Source organism: Pagrus major, chromosome 1 (assembly GCF_040436345.1).
Source record: "Pagrus major chromosome 1, Pma_NU_1.0".
In the NCBI taxonomy this organism is placed as follows: domain Eukaryota; kingdom Metazoa; phylum Chordata; class Actinopteri; order Spariformes; family Sparidae; genus Pagrus; species Pagrus major.
Genome location: NC_133215.1, coordinates 19,329,774 through 19,349,637, shown reverse-complemented (window position 1 = coordinate 19,349,637; position 19,864 = coordinate 19,329,774). Strand labels below are relative to the sequence as shown.

The window sequence follows — 19,864 nt, the reverse complement described above, 5'->3', positions numbered from 1 at the left end:
TTTTTAAACACCTACCTACTTCAGTTGTCTAGGAGAATGCTACAATGTTCTGCTTTCACCCAACTTTTCATTTGCGTGAGGTCAAGTAGATAATCACTGAGCACCTCAGACACTTGACATTACCTTGTCGCTTTGATTTAAAACTGTAAATGTATAACTATCACTCTGTATTAAGACAAAAGAAAGTCACTTGTCCAAATTGTCAAGTTTTATTTCATCAGGGACAAATTCAAACAACAAGAGTATCACTTTGACACTTGAACAGCAGGGTTTGTTTTTTAATTTATTCTCAAGACGTCACAAAGTTGGCTGCTGTCTTGCTCATTCACCTTGCAAACAGGAGAAAACACCATTTACAGGACACACATGGATATTATCTCCAATTCCTCAGTCGATCACCACAGATCAGCAACAGTGGTAAAACTGAGGATGTGTCCACACCTCTGAAAAGTGCAACTCTGCTAAGGTGCACAACCTGCTGCTGTTCGGATATTTAATAAGTAGGCAAACCCACAACAGTAGTAAAAGTCCCCATTTTGGGGCTATAGGTATACAGCGTCCACAAACCCAACACATTGGTTTATATAGTATTTATTATCATTATCTTACTGTCCATTTAAATGAACCAAATAAAACACATTACAATAATAGCCTTGCCCTTCACCACTTGTCATCGTGAGTTCAGACTCAGCAAGTTGTGTTATTGTAGTCTCTTCAAGCTTCAGAGTCGAGCTTTGTCAGCCATACATGAATGTGAATCAGTCTGTCAGCAAGAGTGGGACAGTCTTCTGCACAAAGCCAGCTTTAACAGCTCACACGTAATATGGATTAGTAATGCAGTTATTTGAGAGATTTGTGATTATGTCAAGGAGAAGATAAAGAGGTCTAACAGAGGAGTGTGTGATGTTTTACTGATGAACAAGTAATAAGAAGTTGCTCTATTTTGTGACTGCGTGTGTCTGGCTGGCTGGGTGAGCAGTGTGCGTGTATGTGTGAGCTCAGGGCTGGCTCTGGATGTGTCTGCGCAGCTCCTGGGCCTTATCCCTCAGGTCTGGTCTGCTGTCGGACTGCAGCGTTGACAGGGAGCGCTGCAGCTGCTCCCGGCTCTTCACCGACACACAGTCCCACTGTTCACTCTCTGTTAACATCACACAGGCAAAACAGTATTTCATCAGTGACACCTTAATCAATAATCTATCGGAAAAAAAACAAAAGAAAGAAGCTTTGCATTGAAAATTCACAGTATTTGCAGTGGAGTATTATCAAAACTCTGTGGTTAGATTACAAACATGCAGTTAATGAATGGAGTAATGAGAAAAAGAGAAGAGAGAGAACCAAAACTTAAGAGTCTACAGCCATGCTAGCTCTACTCAGACACAGCAGTGCACTCAGCTAAATGCTATAATAAGAATGATGGTATTTAAGTAACTAATTTAAACATTGGATGATTAATTCATATACATAATCAGCACTAAACTTGCTTCTATATACCTGTTCTGCTTATTTGCCGTGTCATTCTATATGTACTGTAACATGTCACTATTGGTTTTACTGCTCTTAACAACCGTCTGTCTTTTTCCAGTCTTTAAACTGCATACCCTGTGTTATTTTGCTCTGCTCCCTGCTCAGTTCTGTGCCCTGTTTTATTCCCTTGCTTTGTTGTGTTTTAGGAAGTCTTTTAACACCTGGGGACTACCGATGAGAAATAGCCTTTTAGATAATTAATGCAATTTTTTTTCTCATGTATTACCATGCATTATTAATCTGCACTGTCTTCTTCAATAAACTAAATGCTTACAATGACAATGCTGATGTTACAACATTCACCATCTTAGTTAAGCATGTTAGCATGCTAATGTTTGCCATTTAGCACTTAAACAAACTGCAGCTCAGGCTGGAGCTCAGGAGTGTTATTTTTGCAGATGTCTGATCTTTGATTTCCTTGATTGTATCCTGATGATGGCGCTAAAGGAAAAGTTATTATAATTCATCCTGTAGGGACCATTAATGTCTGTACCACATTTCATGGCAATCTGGCATCCTGAATAGTTGTTCAGATATTTTAATTAAAATCACAAATGTGAAAATGATGGTGGCACTAGAGTAAAAGTCAAGGGGAACACCTTAGGATCAATTGTCTGAGAACCATGAAAGTCAGTACAAAATTTCAGTCCTATTGAAATTAGCTCCTGACAGAGGATGTGTTACCATACAACTGCCTCTTATTGTTTGTATATATTGCACATCCAATGACCATAAGTGAAAACCCAATCTTGTAGAAAAGCATGGCTCTGCTCACATTCAAACTGAACTCAGAAGAATACACTTTAAGCTTTTTATTCTTAGCAGAAATAAATACTTACCTCCAGTTCTCTTTACGATCAGATCCACAACTGACAAGGCCTCTGTCCTCACAGAGGAGTAACTTTTGTTTTCTGGAATGGAAAAAACACAAATATGGTGAGAAAATTCTGCAGGCATATTAGACTATAGCTGAGTGAGACGGTGAGGTTCTTACCTAAAGGGTAAGTGAGAGCAGCACAGGTGTCTGTGAGGATCTGCGACAATGCATTGACGTCTTCGTTGCCTTTATCTAGCAGCAATAACCTGTGGAGAAAAACAGTGTGTTAAAACAATAATTTCAAAACACAAAGTACAAGAAAAAGTTGGTAAAGCTCTTGCTTGTCTGTTCCTTACCCCTGGAAGTATGCCTTCATGGACTGTAGAACACCAAGCTGGACTTTCCAGGTGCTCAGCTTGAGCTTCTCACACATCATACTGCACACCTCCATCTGGAAACGAGCTACACACACACATACAGACACATAGTGTTCAGAACATTCCTTGGCAGAGGCCACATCTCAGCTTCCCAGCAGCCCACCCACCTGTTGTTTTAAAGGTGGTGGAGTGAGTGTGAGAAATGCTGCCATGGTATTCAAGTGATATGATGCTGCTTATAATTTTGTTCACATGACATTTGGCAAACTTTGAATGTCTCACTTGTTGAATACATTTCAATATAATCTCAGTCATGTTCAGTGAACAACAGACAAAAAGAAAATAGAGAAAGCATCTTTTTTTGTATGGGGGGAATGTAATATGTCATAATCATAGCACCAGTGCTTACACGTCTGTATTAGAAAAATTACATGTATTTTATCTCTAAAAAAACAAAAAACCACCTGCTGGCATATTTGCAAAATATATAGCAAAATCAAACCCTTGGACTGCAAAATGTCTGAAACTGTAAAGGAAGGTAATCTTTGCATCAGTGCATCCATCCACCCATCTCTACTTGGGGCAGGCAGAAATAATAGTTTGAATATGATTTTGCACGTTACTGCCGTACATGAGGACCATCACAAACTGGGGTCAAGGCTCAAAGGAGCAACTGTGGTCTGCAACATGAGCAGCAACTGGCAGAGGGAGTCAAAAAGTGTACCACGGTGTTCATCTTCAAAAAAGAATATAAAAAAAAACCTTGCTGCATTATATTGTTGTGAGGATGTTACTCAGTGTCCAGGATTAATATTTGTCACCACACACAGTGCAATATGTAAAACAAGTGCACAGTTTGGAAAAAAAATGTGGATTAGTGTTTATTAGTTTCCCTGAACCAGTTAACTTCTATCCAAGCAGTGGTCCAGTTGTGTCTGTTCTAAAGATAAACTCACCCTGAGTCTGTGAGTTTCTTGGCCAAGCCTTTCCAAGAGTCTCAAAAGCACAGAGAAGAGCTTCTGTCTGCAGCTCTTTCTCCTTCACATCTCTATCATCATCGTCATCGTCCAGTGACCTCGGTGATGCACCACCGCTCTCTGGGCAGCTCTGTTGGGAATCAGAAAGATAGATTGAGCCAAGTTGTATTGTAGTTATATCTTCCAATATGGTATTACCGTCACAAACAAGCTCTATGAAACGAGTAGATGTGATTGAACCTTCTTGATCAGAGGGAAAAGGATCTCCGCCAAGACGCTGAAACGGTCTTCCTGGCTGCTATGAAGCACGTCTCCAGCACAGCGCAAAGCAGCCATTTTGTACACCAGACTCTCCTTACGACATTCCTTTAACACGAGCTCCAGCACCTCAGAGATAGTGGGCTGGCCTGCACAAGGCTTCTGAAGCTCCACGCTAGAATCCAGAGGAAGAATGGAAAAACAGAATAAAAAACAATAAATATCCTCAGTTATTCTTCAAATAAATGGCATTTATGAGAAGAAAAGTTCTGCAAGGAGCCTCACCTGCATTTGGAGACCACTGATCCAATGGCTTTCAACAGCTCCTCCTGAAATAAAAAAAAGATATCAAACAAAAAAATACAAATAATACAAAACATTTTTTATTTATTTATTTATTTTTTTACTGTTGTCGTTTATTCATTACCTTGCCAGCCCATGTGCGTCCAGATAGTCCCTGCATTAGAGCCGTTAACACCATGCCAAGGTGTGGTGCCACCAATGAGCCTGTCTGTTCCTTGGCAACGGTTGCCATGGCAGCAGCACCCTGAGCCTTCATCTTCCAGGACTGGGACTGCAGCGCCGTCTGCGTGAGAGCGATCAGCTCCGTCATGTAGAGTCTGATGCCTCCAAAGCTTCCTAGAGTCAAAGAAAAGTGTGAAGAGTAAAAGGTTCCGTTATCACAGTGACAAAATAGCTACAGATGTTATGATTGGTGTTGAATCAGCTGGTGCTCTTCTGTTTGAGCGTTTCTCACCTGGAACGTTCTCCTGCCAGACCTCACCCCACAGTGTGGCGTCATGGCTCTCCCCTTTCTCCTCGTCAGGGCCTGGCGCCTGATGCATTCCCAGGAATGCCAGCGGCAGAGCCACCCCGGCATGGCCCTTCAGCACATCGGGACTGTAGTGGCTGATGGCGTGCACGGTCAATGCACATGAGGACTTGTACACTGGCTCTGGGAGTAAGACAGTTTGTTTACTGTTTGGTTTAATGTACATAAAAAAAAATCATTATATTTTGAGGAAAATGGTGAATTCCTTACCTTCTTTCTCCAAGTACCAGCTGTTGAGCTTCAGTAGGAGTTTCTCTACACTGCTGTCCTTTGCTGTCTGATGGAAAAACAAGTAACAACCCATGCTTACTCAATGAGAGCAACCTATGGTGTGATTAATGTAATAAGACTGCTTAACAGATGTGTTTCTTACCCTGACTAGATGTCCCAAAGCAAAGGCAAATTGTTTCTGTACTACGGTGCTTCTGTCATGGATACCACTCAGCAGGGCACTCATCAGTTTACCTGAAGACACCAAAATATCTTTATATTAGTTCACTTGCTTTAAATAGTAAACATATTACAGAAATAGTTAAGCATATCTACAACTTACCTGAGTATGGAGTGAGGTCCTGGGGGCACTGCACTGTGAGTGAAACAATGACACTAGCACAGCCTCCCTAAAGCCGAGAAAAGAGATTGATATAAATACACTAACAAGATATCTTTAAGTACGTTACAAACAAGTGTATTTGAAAGACAAAATCCACCATTTACACACAATCTAAGAATTACATAAGTATTTGTCTACCTTGGTGCCCAAGCCTACTCCACTCTTGAGCAGCTCACAGAGCCTGGGAACCAGTTCTCCCAGTACAGAAACATCCAGGTGCTGCAGACACTGAACACAGGGAAAACACAAGACAGATCTTACTGGCTTTCGTTATGTTTTATAAAGTAGGAACCTTACATTTTTTCCTGTGACACCTAGAAACAGGGTCTAATACCCTCAAGAGACTCAGCAGTTACTAAGCAGTCTTTTTCTTACCATGTTGACGGTCTCCATCATGGGAGAGGACTTGGCAGCACTCAGCCTGGCAGCATCCATGGCACTCTATAGAGACAGAATGAACCGAACACTTATATAGGGTCCAACCTGTGAGAATACTTAAGGCTTTGGTTACCAGACAATGTAGAGGATGCAGCAGACAGCTGAGGTTACCTTCTCTTGCTCTGTGGCTCTGAGACTGAGGTAGTTGAGGACCTGAGGCTCCAGGGTGCTGAGGGCCTCCAGCAGGGCAGGGATCAACCGGGAAGCATGGGGCTTTAGTCTGGCACCGGCTGTCTTACTGATCTTCACCAGAGTTTGGATACTGGACGAAAAAAATAAAATAGATTGGTGGAGAGAAAATAAGGCAGACGATGATGTGACACAAAATTACAACCTGGTAATGTGGTGACTGGAAGACGAACAAAACAGCCATGACATATTAGAAAACTGCAACTGTAAATTTTTCCTTGCCTTGGTGGTTTTAATGAACCATAGTTCAATGCATAAAAAAAATGGCAAATCACTGCCAACACAAGACATTGCCTGTTCACAACTTGATCTTTCCAGGATCATATGTAGGTAAACCGCATGTTGAGAAGAATCTGGTTTGATTTTGCAGTTGTTTAACAAAAACAGTGGAAAACATTCAACATCTTTCAACATGGGCTGAGATTTAAACTGTCATGCTCCAAAAAACATCCACATCCTGTTTGCCATCTACTCCCACAACCTAAATGCTAGTTTTGTAACTAACAGACATAGCAGCATAAGTGACCTCAATATGAGCTGTTACCTTAGTGAGCGGACCTCTGATACATTGCTAACGATGCCTTTCTCCAGAAGGGTCGGTAACATCACTGCCACAGTTCTCTGGGCTGCAGAGCCTGTAGACTCACACATACGAGTACACACCTGGACAGAGAGAAGGAGACATACTGACACACTGACACTTGGACGTGCTCGTTTACAGAAAAGATTTACAAACAGGCCAAATCTGTGACAACCAACTTTACCTTACTGAGTGTCTTCAGTGTTAGGTCTGCAGCTTTCCTCACAGATTCCTGAAATGCAAAATGTCAATGTCAGAATCACAGTACAAAATCATGAAAGAAATCAAAACTGGATCTCTACCTGTAACGTGTCTATAGTAATGTGTGTAATATGTGTAAGTCATGTCTGCTGTCCGTAGCCCTTTTCACACAGAGACTCCTCATTATCTCTGCAGTGGAGGTTCGCCAATTCTCTGCCTTTGTTTGTTCACACAAAACCAAGCAGCTCCGGCATAAAGCCGCACCAGTGTGTCAATTCTTACAGCACTCCGGCACTGCGGATCCAAAAGAGGTGTGACGGTACATGTCATGATGTTGACACCTATGTGTTTTTTTCAACATGTTTCCCCCGGTGTCCACCTGTAAATCTAAACATGTACCTGCTGACTGTTTATAATCATATGGATGCAGTTATAATGTGTTGTGACTGAGATCCTGACCCACCATGCATCCTAGAAAGTGTCAAAGTTACATTTTTTTCTCTAAATTACATAATTACAGAACTATTTACAAATACCATCTGTTGCTCTTGTGATCATTTCTGGCTAACCTTGATGTCATCAAGGACTCTGAACAGTGTCTCCCATATTTCTGCTAGGTGATCGATGAGGTCATCAGCTTGGCGGCCGCGAATCAGGTCATTCAGGGCCAGGCAGCTGGAAGGAAAATCCATTAATCAAAAACACATTTGTTTCTGACATTTACATTACAGTGTAGGATTCCAGCTGACATTCTTTTACTGAAGAGGTTGCAAGTACTGTAAGAGAAGAAACTACTTTTGATAGATAACGATAATTACAATGATCATATTGCTTAGTATGATTAAAAAGTTACAATGATTACAATGTGCAAAAATCCCAAACAATCTCTTGTCATGACACTTAATTGTTGCTGGTAAAACCTCCAAACAAAGACAACTGGAGTGCCATTGTCAGTAAAACCAACTGTGTAGAGAAACTAATCTTTACCTTGAGACTCCAATAATAAGTAAAATGCTTGACAAAAATAACTATTTGTATGTGCTTTATATATGTGCTTTTAAAATGTAACAGATACATGTTACACAGCATATTTCCTTGAAAGACCCTACTCCTGTGCAAATGTTGTGTTGCCCATTTCAACCCGCTCATTTTGTTTTAGAATATTAATAAATGAGCAGCAAAAGAAAAAAACAAAATGGAGCATTTTTTCTAAATAATTTTCTTAATAATATTCATTTTTAGGAGTTTGAAGTTTAGTGTGTATTGTTATTGTACCTGGACTCGCGCACTCTCCAGGTGTTACTGGTCAAGTTGGAAATGACATCCTGCAGAATCTCCTTCAAATACTTATCCACCTGAAACACATCAGAACAAACAGGCATGCTCACATAACCTCTAATGACAGTAGATTACTACATCTTGTGTATTTTTGTGAGTGCACCAGGCTCAACTCTTACCAGGGTTTTATCAGTGACCAGGGCATCCCAGATGCTGGTCATGGCCTGGCGAATGCTCAGGTTAGGGTCAAACTGGTAGCGGTACAGACGGGGTATGAGCTGGGGCAGGAATGGAGCCAGCTGCTCTCCGGCCTTAGCTGCGATCATGTGGAAACCAAAAGCTGCTCCCTGAAAGGAGGAGAGGTCAGGTGGAAGGAAAAGTGAAACAGATGGAAGGAAAATTGGGACGTGTGTTCGCCGAAGAGATTCGAGAGTATGATGCATGAGCAGGATACCTTGCGGGAGGTCCACATGGCATGATGATTGGCCAGGTTCATGAACTTGTAGACGAGATCTGGTTGGTTCAGGTCACTTGCCAAAGAACAGAGCTCCTTGTATGTGGTCAGGCCATGACTGCCAGGAGCCATCGATGCAAGAAGTAGAAGAAGGTCAATTTGTGCACACAGAACCCACAGAAATAGACATTTTTAGCTTTTTCATTACATTTGGACACACAAAAGAGCAAAAAAATGTCTTAAAGCAGTGACATATGACTTACCCATCAGGTGTTTTCCCCAAACCTTCTCCTTGGAACACCTCTGTGTCGTCTGAAACAGCATGTTTCACTCTGTTTGGAAAGATGAAGAAGAATATAACAATATCTTTACACACTGAAAATATTTTGGTCTTATTTATTCCTCCTCTACAGAGAGCACGTTTCAACCTTCTGTGACCCTCTCTCGTTTCATTCCTTTCTCCTTTACTCAACCATCCACTCACCTTTTGCCAGTCATGAGTGTTTCCACCAGGGTCGACACCAGTTTCTGCTGGTCACCCTCTCCTCCCATCTCATAGACGAGGCCCAGGCCTTTAGATGCCACATCCTGACTCAACTCTAGGTGAAAGAAGAAAAAGAGTGATGGATGAGGACTTGGGAAAGACAGAGAGCAAGCGGTGATGGCTGTTTGTTCAGTAATGTTGAACAGATAAATTTGAAAAGCACTGGCTGGTGTCAGTAATGAGCAGACCAATCTAACAGTCTGGTTAGACAGAACTCGCTTCTTACCATCAGGGTCTGAGAGAACAGAGATGAACGCCACTTGAATCTCCTTCAAATGGGACTGTAGGAGCAAAGGGAGAAGAAGACAATTATTCACATTACAAACAAAAGTGACTCAATATATGTAGATAAAGAGTCAATTCTGCCTTCAAGCAGTCACGATTATCTTTGACATTAAATGACATTAATAAATACCATATATTATACTATATACTGCAATAAAACTGTGATACCAATTTGTCTTTAGATTCAGACCTATATTGTTGCACAATAGACCCACCGTGATTTCCTTGTGTTGGCTGAGTTTCTTGACCAGGGAGAGCAGCCATATGCAGGCTGCCTGACGGACATGGGGGTTCTGGCTGGGTATATACTTGGCCAGGATGGAGTTGAGGACCCAAGGAACCACATCATTGTTTTTCATATCTAGCAGGGAAAGGAAGAGAACAGAAAGACAACAATTTACATGTCTAGTTTTGTTGAGGGATCATCTGAGGTTTAGATAAAAATTAACTATTGTATGTAAACGTACAATGAGGAAAATTACATATTTTTCATATCTGAAATCTGATTACTAGTAATGCAGAGCTACAAGACAGAAACTGTGTTTTTCATCAGCAAACATTTTAATGTGACAATCACTGTCATCATGCAAGAAATAGTCTGACGAATCTGACCACTTGAATAACTACAATGTGGACAGTCAGCCTCAAAACATACTTGACAATAAAATCAGATATGCATGATCATTTGAGTAATTAATTTTTGTACATGAACAAACATGTACATCAACTGTTTAAAGTGCATTTCGACTACTACAGGACAACTGAAAGTACGTACTTAGTGGTGGGCTGTACTGGTCCTCAGTGCAGGTCCATGGGTCTCTGGCAGCTCCTGAGCTAGTGCCCACTGCAGCACTGGTTATAGCCTCTCCAACTGTGAACTGCAGCTCCACCTGCTTGGCCTAAAGAGAGAAAATGTGAGATTTTTCCACAGAAAACTTCACAGAGAGACCAGATCAAAAATCTGACGAAATCTGCAAAACAGGTTGACTTCTTGCCTAACAACAGATTTTTAAAAGACTATTTGTTTTTCTCAATCAGGGAACCAACACACATCCCAGACAAATTACATTTTACAGCTATTACTTTCAATCAAGTAGCTTGTGCCTACTAACTCTAACACTAACTAAATAATTAGTTAGTTCCAACTGTTTTTGCTGTCATTTTGAAGCCCTGCATTGCTCTACCTCTACAGAATCCATGAGACCCTGCAGCAGCTTCTTTTGATGGGGGAAGTCTCCATCTCCCACAGGTAGGTAACCCAACGTTTGGATTGATCGCTCCTTCATCTGGAAGAGGCAGAAACAAACCACATGATATAAGTTGCAAATATTTTAGTTGAAGATCTGAGTTGTCATTAATACATAGAGCAGGAATGGAGTATAGTAACATGTCATCACAAAGGAAATATCACAGCAAGCGCTTCCTTTTGTTGAGTCCCAGGTTACCTTTGTGCTCTCCTTGCCAGAGGGGATGCGAGCCAGCAGGTTTTCTACAGCTGACAGTTTGGTGAAGCCGTCCCCCTCTGCAGGTATCAGCAGGGGGCCGTTCCGCCCAATTTCTCCTAGAGCTGTGCACGCTGCGACCGCCAGCAGTGCACTACTGCTGTCTAGGAAGGAACCTGGATGGAAACACATACAGCTTGATAAACCCATAATGAGTGGATTGAATCATTTGTGTTGACACAAAAAAAATGTAATGGCAAAAGAAAAAGGAAAAATATTTAGTAATAGAAAGAAGATAAACAATTCCCTTTACGTCTCCTTCTCAGAATCCAGGCAAATAAATTGAAACTTAACATCAATTTATTGCAGTCTAAACCTACTAGAGTCAATAAATGGAGCCAATGATGAAACTAAAATAATTGCATACCAATTGTTTTGGTGGCCATGGCAACAAGTTCATCATCTTCTTGGGAGGTGATGCTCATTGCCTGCTCCATGTTGTGCGTGGAGTCACTCGAGGTGACAGCTTTCTTCCTGCTCATGTATCTTCCCACCATGTAGCCGAGAGCCAAAATGGCGCCATGCTGAGTCTCAGGACTCTGTGGTTCAACAAAACCAATAAACAATTACTGAAGGGAAAAAAGCACACTTTGAAAGTACTAAAAACTAAATAGAGACAAAGTGGCTTACATGGTTGTCTTTGGTGATTTTGACCAGGTTGTGTACAGCCATCTGCAGCTCGTTGCCAGTCATGGTGGAAATCACCAAAGCGTACAGCTGGGCTGCAAGCTCCCTCATGTCCTCCTTATTTGTGTTCATCAGACTCTGGAGAAGAGAGAAACAGCTGTGAAATGTGAATTAGGCTCCAATATCATAGGATGCTAAATGATGGGCTAATTGTTTAGTGGTGCTGATATTCATCTCACTAATTGGAGCACAATAAAAGTCAATGGAGAGTTGACTCCAACCAACATCTAATTAAACACACACATAGATAAAATACTCACTTTAATCCAGTCAATTTTATCAACATATCTGGGGGCCAGTTTCTCTGGGCAGACAGACACCACCTCTAGTAGACAGTACATAACTGGGATTCCTGTTGAGAACAAACACATTTCCACAATTATGATCACAATAAACCCCACAACACTTTGCATACATTACTTATAATGGGTTCAATAAACAATGACACCCTCACTTTTTCTCTTCCACTTTATTGAACTTAACTAAAGACAATTCTGAGTCAGAGTGATAAATATAAGTTATATTTAATTATCGCTAAGAAGCCCATACTAACAAAGTAGACCTGACTTAATCCTGTAGTATAATAGAATGGCCCTAAGGATAGAGCAAGTTTAACTTCTCTCACCCCCGACAGCAGACAGCAGCTGCTGCAGTAGATCCATGTACACATGAACAGGGTTAGCCTCAGAACCCTTTGACACTGAAGGCTGATGCTCAGAGGTCAGCAGTGTGTGGACATAGCGACCGATGGCTGGTGCATCATCCTGCATGTCTGTCAGACGTGCAGACATAGGCGTGGCCCCAGCGCTGTAGGCCAAACACATCCTCAGGTAGAGCACAATCTGGAGACAATGGAACAGAAAATTAGGTGTCTGCAGCGAGAAAAAAGGGAAATTCATCCATGTCTCAGATTAATATTTACCTCCCCAAATGCAGATGGGTTGAAAGGAATAGTGGAGGTTCCAACAATGTACTTTGCTGGAGTCTTGATCCTCTGAGCTGCCTGATAACAACATTACCAATGAGCAATGAGATTCATTATTTCTTTCACCAAAAAAATGGCTGCCTTGTAATCTGGATGCATCACCTCCAAGATGATGACAAATACGGACAGAGCCTCACCTTCTCTTGGACATAGGCCACCATGTCAGGAAATGATGGCATTGGCTTTGGTCCCTCCTTCTCCGAGCTCTTGGTAGGAAAAGCTCTCAGAGCCCTCTGGGCCTCCCCAGCGACTTCCTCCCTCCTACACATAAATGATCGCATTTTAGCTTCTGCATCACTCAGGAACATAAACCATTAACACCCTCATTTCAGTTTCTTAGTTATGAAATAATAAGTCCTTCAAGATTCACAAAATGCTGGTGGTATATTCATGCTGCAATCTATTTACCATTATGTTAAACTTTTTTGTGTTTTGGGACTTACGGATCACCAGCTGCCAGGAGCAGCAGGTATCTTGATGGCACGTGATCAGGCGCAAACACTGTGCTGGCAAACTTCATGGCCACCTGACGAACTTGCACCTCCGGCTGCACAAAAAAAAAAAAGATTGTTTAATTTGCCTCATGCCTAGTTATCAATTTAGTCAACATTAATGATTTTTCAATTCGTAATCCAACATCTATTTTGCCTGTGTACACTCACCTTTCCAATGTATGCAGCCACCAGGGCCTCCATCAGGTTTAGCAGTGCCCCCTGTAAGTTGGCATAAGCTCCAACCATCATAGACAAAGCTTCTTGGATGGCAAGACGGACATCAGCCTCCTCCTGAAGAAGATGCAGAATTATGGAAATGTCAGTATCAGATGCACCACTGTGGTCTCTTCAGAATATAGGCTTAGAAAAAGATTATACAATAAACTCGTACTGTTGTTTTTATTTTATTTATTGTTGTGTGCTGCTGAGTTTTATGTGCATTTAATGTCCTTTTCGCAAGAGCTCTTTTACCTACCTTGCACATGGACTCAAAAAACTGCTGTACAAGTGCAATATCCTTTGTGAAGAGCTGTGGCATGCGGCTGGAGGGGATATAAAAGTAGAATATTATTTATTTCTAAAATTCCACACCAAGCTGGCAGTGTTTTAAGGGAAATGAGAGGCATTTTATTTTACCTGGACAGCTTTCCAACAGCAGAGTAGGCAACACATAGCAACTTAGGATCCTGCGAGGACAAATGTTGTTGAGAAGGTATTAGTCAAATTAATGACTGAGTCGCAGTTTAAATGTGTGTTGCCATTAGTAGTTTTACCTCCTTGTATTCATTGATGAGCTTGGTAAGACCATTAAGCAGCATTAGTCCCAACGGTTTATTAGTGTCAGGACATCTGGAAAACATAAAAAGCCCAAACATATATATATATTTTTAATTAAAATAACAACAACAACACAGAAATTAAAAATGGCTAAATCTACAAAAGGAAAAAGTGCACTTACACCATGCAGATGTGATGGACAAACTGCAAGGTGAGAGACAGCAGTTTGTTGTTGGTGTTGGCTCCAAACAGACCGTCATAGACAACCTGTGGAGGAAAGAAATGATTGTACCATACGCTGCCTAATGACACACTATAACATGTGTTTTCAAAATTTAAGCCATGAAAATTGAGAATACACAAATTTACCTACAAACACTGGGCAAAAAGCTTACCTGGATATTAGCTGGAAAGCACTCTGCAGCCAGTCGTGACCGCAGAAGATGTGGCAGGATCTTCAGTTTGACTCTTGTGCTTACTGGCTCGTGCTTCAGCTCTTGCTTCATATTGCCACCCTGGTGCGCATGCAAAACAGTGTTACATATTTAATATGTATACATATAAAAACTCTTAGATTAAGTGTGAAAGTCAAATGACGAGTTTACAAACCTTAGTTTTAAGAGGAACATCCCCCAGATACACCTTGTACATCTTGTTGATAATTAGAGGATTGTTCCAATCGATGATGCTGGAAGGTGATAAAACAAGTGAATTAACAATTACGTTAATTGAGGTTTATACTCTAAACATTTCTTTCTGATTGATATAGATACCAGCCATAGCCTGAAGTAAATGTTGGCAACGAATGGCAAAGAATCAATCAGAGATTAATGATGTTAACAGGTTTAAAAAGGTGTATGTAGTGATTTAGTAATTCCTTGTGTGATTTACTCAGTTTGAGGAAAGATTACCGAGTAGATGACTTGATAATTCGTAAGAACATATGAACCAGGGATGATTTAAGCTCCTTCACCTACCTCTGTTTGCTCCTCAACTCCAGATCAGCTGCAGTGGCCACACTGTGTCGGGTGTCGCTTGATGCCACTACCAGATGCACCACTGTCTCCACCTCTGGGACTTGCTTTGCCTCAATGAACTTCACTATGCCCAGTTTACACTGTTGATACCGAATACACAAAATGGAAGCTGATTCGCTGATAATCAAACACAATAAAATGTGTACAACACCTACATATACACTAAAAATCAGTATACAGCCCTTAAAATACAGGGGCTCACACATAAACTTGCTCTGTTTAAAAACTGTGTTAAATTTGATATATCTTGAATTTAAGGAGAATAGCTTTTGGGATAGACTCAAGCTTTACCCAGTAAATATACACAAACCTATAAACTGCCTAAACTGACAAAACATGACCACTACTGATCCTCCAGCTTCAGTTGTCGTACCTGCTCTAGCTGCTCAGCGCTCCACTGAGCCTCTCCAATCACCCTCTTGGCAGCATAGACACTCATCCCTGGGGGAGGCTGGGGGAGACCCTGGCCACCCGCAGCCACTGTCCCCTCTGCAGAACCTCCCTGGGAGGAGGAGGGAGCAGGACGAGTCGGGGATTCATTTAGCACAAACCTAGGGGAGCCGAAGAAAAAAAAATCTAGTTTAAAAGCTAAAATGCTTTTTACGTGAACAGCTAATAAACTCATTTCACTGGAGCAAGGCCACACAATAAACTAAGCAGATAGCAGGACCTCACCCATAAGGCATCAGTAAAACATCTAACATGAACTCCTGCAGCAGCTGCACTGTCTTCGGCCTCTCAGTTAGGTTAAAATGAGAAGCATTCTTGGAGGTGTCGGCAGGATACTTCATGTGGTAAAGAGTCGGAATCAGCAGATGCATCAGGCTGAGAGAAGATAGAGAGAGCGAAGTGAGTCCAACAATGAATGGAAAGGGTCAATCTCATATAAAAAGGACTGAGGCAGTATCTGTGCTCAACTTTCAATTGTGTCTGAAAAACATACTGTTTATTGAGTACTGTGATAATGGTAAACATCATTTAGCATCAGAGGGTGTGTGGGTGTATGTGTTCCCTCACCTGTCCTGCTGTGGTTGTGGCTTGCCTTCCATGGCAGTGAGAAGGGTGGGGGCCAGCTCACACTGCTTCCCCACCTCCAGACGTGGGTAGCCCATTTTGATGTAGATGATTGTGAAATTCTGCAAAATACACAAATTAGACAATTACCACACCTGTCTCAAACAATGGACAAACACCTAGATGAAGACAACTAAATAAGTTATAAGTTAATACAACTTCTTATTTGTAAACTTACCTTTCTCCATAAATAGAAAGGTAAATGGCCTGTATATAAATAGCACTTTTCTGATCTTAGCTTTACAAAACAATTCAGAATTCACCCAGTCACACACACACATCCATGCACTGGTGCCAGAGGCTACCATGCAAGGCACCACCTGCTCCTCAGGAGCGATAACCATTGATACACACTCACACACTGACGCAAGACATGGACACAGCAGGGGCCAGGATTCGAACCACCGACCCTCCGACTGGTGGACGATTGCCTCCTGAGCCACACCCAACCATTAGGGCTTGAATGAACCTCAACCATTTTGAAATTGCTCCACACCCTTACCAGTCATGCATTATAATACCAAACCTGTCAAATTTTATTCTTACCGTCACAAAGGAGGCGGCTGCAGGGTCCTGGTACTGTACCAGCAAAGTTTCTACTGGTAACTGAATCTTGGGTCGGCTTTTTATCCTCTTGTTCAGGTGGACCAACAGCTCCATGACCTAGCAGAGGAGGCACAGAAAGTAATTTGGTGGTTTGATAACAGAAAGACAAATGCATACTATTACTGACACTCACTGGCTCCTTAAGAGCATATTTACATTAGCAGGAGGTGACTGTGTATATATACATTTGAAGTTATATGGGTTTATGTTAAGATTTGTTTAAAAAGAAGCAAATATTTGAGGGGAAGGTTCTGCTGTCGGCATTAGGCTGTAACTTATTCACATTTTTCTGAGGTGTAGCTATAGAGCACAGACTCAAGTGTCATAGTAATCTCTTCAGGCACCGAGATAGGAAACACCCCTCTTACTTTCTTCCGCACACCCTCCTGAACGCTGGAGAGCTTGAGGAGCACAGGGGGTAAGAACTTGGAGATAATGTCCTGTAGCTGCTCATCTGTTTCTGCATGGCCCAGGCGGAGGAACACACGCTCCAGTTGATCTGTCAAAAAAAAAACACATTGAACACCTTGATTAACCTCTTATATCTCATGTTCTAGGTGGTGTATGTCATACTCAAAGAAAAAAAACGCTTAACATGAGATCTACTGAAGGCAATACATCTGTTATAATTAATCTAGCAATAGCTTTTCATTCAGATATAAAAGTACACCCATTTCCAATTGGGTGTGTGCATCCAGACGGGGAAAGCAGTCTGTGCGACCTTCAAAACAAACAATGTGAACTAAAAACAGACAGTCCCTCATGCATGTTGCTCCAGTTTGGCTATGAACTCGCCCTGCCAGCTGCTGTGTTGGTGCAACCATCACCCAGCCCTGCCTTCTTTCTCTCGGCATGGCTCACCAACCAGCTAGCTACCACAACTGACAGACTATCAACGTATTTCTACACCACACCACCGGCTTCTCACAACCAGTGACACCATGCGCAATTAATCACGGATGCCCTAAATATTGAAGTTTTAAATCCGCACCCTAAATGTGTGATTGATGAAGATATATTAACAGCCTACGTGATAGTTTCATTTTGACCATGACTGGGCAAACGGCCTCCTCCTGACGTTAGCATTCTAGCTAGCAGCATAGCTGAGTAGCTAGCTACCGTTCGTGTCCCAGTTTTTTACAAGAAGCGAGCTTTATCGAGACTTTAAAAACATCCCAGTCGTTACAATTACGCAGGTCTGTTGTTCTGTAGGTGTTTGGCGGAGACTGGCGCGACATTTTAAGAGATATTAAACACAGATAACGCAGAGAGAAACTTACTGAGTTCATCCTGGGCAGCCATGTTTGCAGAAAGTCATTAGCGACCCTCCCAGTTTGCAGAGTGTCACTGCACTCACCAGAGCCACTCCTCAGCAGCTGCCTCATCACACACACACACACACACACACACACACACACACTAGCACCAACATAACTCATCATTTTATATTGCACAATTAAATATAACCGAGGTTTATGAGCATGACACAGCTGATAGTAATAACTCTTGCTTAAATACAATACATGCTCCATTACAATAATACACCATGATGTCATTTTTACGCTCTATGCTGCTGTTTTCTGATACGTCACACCTGCATATACATATAAAGTTTACTTAAATTGTTTTTATTACTTTTCCCTTTGTGCATGATTACATTATGGTATGGTCAACTACAGCTACTGGCTTTATTTACATTTAGTCAGTGATTCATTGGATTATTATTGTGCCGCGTCACTGTATTGTTCAAACTGCACAATAGGTTTTCAGCTTCCTGTCCACTTAAATCTTCAGTCGTCCTTTTTCTTATTTATTTATCAGATTATTTGAAAGGGGCATTACATCTAACTATAATGTAACCCATGCAATCTTTATTCAGACTTCGCCATGGCTAATTTGCAGCTCGTCCCTAGTTAGGCTTTTGGGGGAATAAAACACAAAATACAACTCTCCAAAAATAGATAACAATAAAACAGACATAGACAAGTAGCCACTACAGACTGATTATTTTACATCAACAGTTAATAACAGTATTTTATTGTAATAAATACAGTGGTAGGTACATACTGCACATTATGCAGCTGCTCTGTAAAATAAATTACAACAACATTTTCCATACCTTATAATACTGTAAAAAACAATAATAACAGTATAGTACTGTACTTCATTTACATTATGGTAGTTTGACATAAACATTTTACTGTATATCTTCGCTGTTTCTCCTGAATATAGGCATCGACATTACATCCACGCCACTAACATACAGTTAATCACGTTCATGTACATATTTCATGGTTAGAAGTCATTGAGTTGCCACATTTCACACAGCACAACCTGAGAGTATAAACATTTGGGTACCACTTACTTCTAAATAAAAGGGTATTTAAGTTGATTTTTCATAACTGTTAGTCAATCAGTTAACTATATTTAGTTAAAAGCCATTGATAAGAACAACATTTGTGTTTTCAGGCTGGTAAATCCTTCTCCAGTATGGCACTTCTTTATAGATATTAATTAATAAATAATCTAGTGTAGCACATGTGAAAATAATACAATTCATGATGGCAAAATCCCATTTAGTCCCTTCAGTTTCAGCCTGACGCACTTTCATGACTTACTCTGACCCTTAAAGGGTAACTCCACCAATTTTACACATTAAAGTGTGCTTAAAGCTCTCAGGTAGAACTACGACTACTGCATGTGTGAAAAAAGTAGAATAAAACCTTTTGTGGCTCCAGAGGAAGCTGCATGTAATCTGATAAACTGCCTCCAGTGATGTCACTCAGCGGCTGAGTTGCATTGTGGGTAATGTAGGTGCCAGATTTAGTTACAATTTCTAAAATGTCCCTTAGCAAGTGGTACCATAATTTGTGTATTTGCAGTGATGTATTATTACTAATTACATTTACTTAAGTACGGTACTTATGTATAATTTTGGGTACTTTGTGTTTCCACTTTCTGCTACTTTATACTTCCATTCAACTACATTTTGGGGGCAAAATATTGTACTTTTACTCCTCTACATTTATTTGATAACTTCAGTAACTATTGACTTTGCAGATTGTATTCTCCATACAAACGTAAATAAATACAGAGGCAAGTGAAACAAGAAATATCACTTTATGCCACATCTTTTAAAATTAATGAACATTTAGCTTCAGTTTTACTTTTGGTGCATATTAATTTATTTAATGAGACATCTATTTACTTATTTATTTTTGATTTTGGCAGCTTCAATCCTCCATAAAACCAGAGCCAAAGTAGCACACTTTTAAATTATTATATTTGATCTCAAATTGGACCCATCAATCAAACAAAAAACAAACAAACAAACA

At 40.9% G+C, this 19,864-nt stretch overlaps 1 protein-coding gene across 2 annotated transcripts; it reads right to left on the bottom strand.

Moving 5' to 3' along the window:
• Positions 1–190: 190 nt before the first annotated feature.
• ecpas (Ecm29 proteasome adaptor and scaffold) lies at positions 191–17,887 on the bottom strand. 2 transcript variants are annotated; one of them, XM_073467659.1, is made up of 49 exons: positions 17,810–17,887; positions 16,898–17,028; positions 16,470–16,586; positions 15,867–15,985; positions 15,525–15,674; positions 15,223–15,400; positions 14,790–14,929; positions 14,422–14,500; positions 14,208–14,327; positions 13,994–14,079; positions 13,809–13,884; positions 13,672–13,721; positions 13,511–13,577; positions 13,204–13,326; positions 12,985–13,088; positions 12,679–12,802; positions 12,479–12,559; positions 12,182–12,398; positions 11,817–11,908; positions 11,500–11,634; positions 11,237–11,408; positions 10,813–10,985; positions 10,552–10,653; positions 10,143–10,266; positions 9,583–9,728; positions 9,309–9,363; positions 9,023–9,137; positions 8,802–8,870; positions 8,539–8,656; positions 8,264–8,431; positions 8,082–8,161; positions 7,376–7,481; positions 6,790–6,837; positions 6,570–6,688; positions 5,948–6,098; positions 5,774–5,839; positions 5,537–5,626; positions 5,339–5,405; positions 5,159–5,250; positions 4,996–5,062; positions 4,711–4,908; positions 4,381–4,592; positions 4,239–4,282; positions 3,936–4,128; positions 3,675–3,825; positions 2,698–2,803; positions 2,519–2,607; positions 2,364–2,435; positions 191–1,138 (listed from the first exon to the last, which is right to left on the bottom strand). In XM_073467659.1, the coding sequence occupies exons 1-49, from the start codon at positions 17,829–17,831 to the stop codon at positions 999–1,001; spliced, it is 5,544 nt and encodes a 1,847-aa protein (XP_073323760.1). In that variant the 5' UTR covers positions 17,832–17,887; the 3' UTR covers positions 191–998. The 2 variants fall into 2 exon arrangements, with proteins under 2 accessions (XP_073323760.1, XP_073323768.1); XM_073467667.1 differs by lacking the exon at positions 17,810–17,887 and adding an exon at positions 17,560–17,664.
• Positions 17,888–19,864: the final 1,977 nt, after the last annotated feature.

What these genes read in the sequence shown, in the direction of transcription:
- ecpas (XM_073467659.1), bottom strand. Translation starts at nt 17,831, where the DNA reads ATGGCTGCCCAGGATGAACTCA. An exon ending in AAATCACCAAAGACAACCAT is followed by an intron (nt 11,409 to 11,499) that starts GTAAGCCACTTT and finishes GTTGAACCACAG; the next exon opens with AGTCCTGAGACTCAGCATGG. An exon ending in GTCTCATGGATTCTGTAGAG is followed by an intron (nt 10,267 to 10,551) that starts GTAGAGCAATGC and finishes TTCTCTCTTTAG; the next exon opens with GCCAAGCAGGTGGAGCTGCA.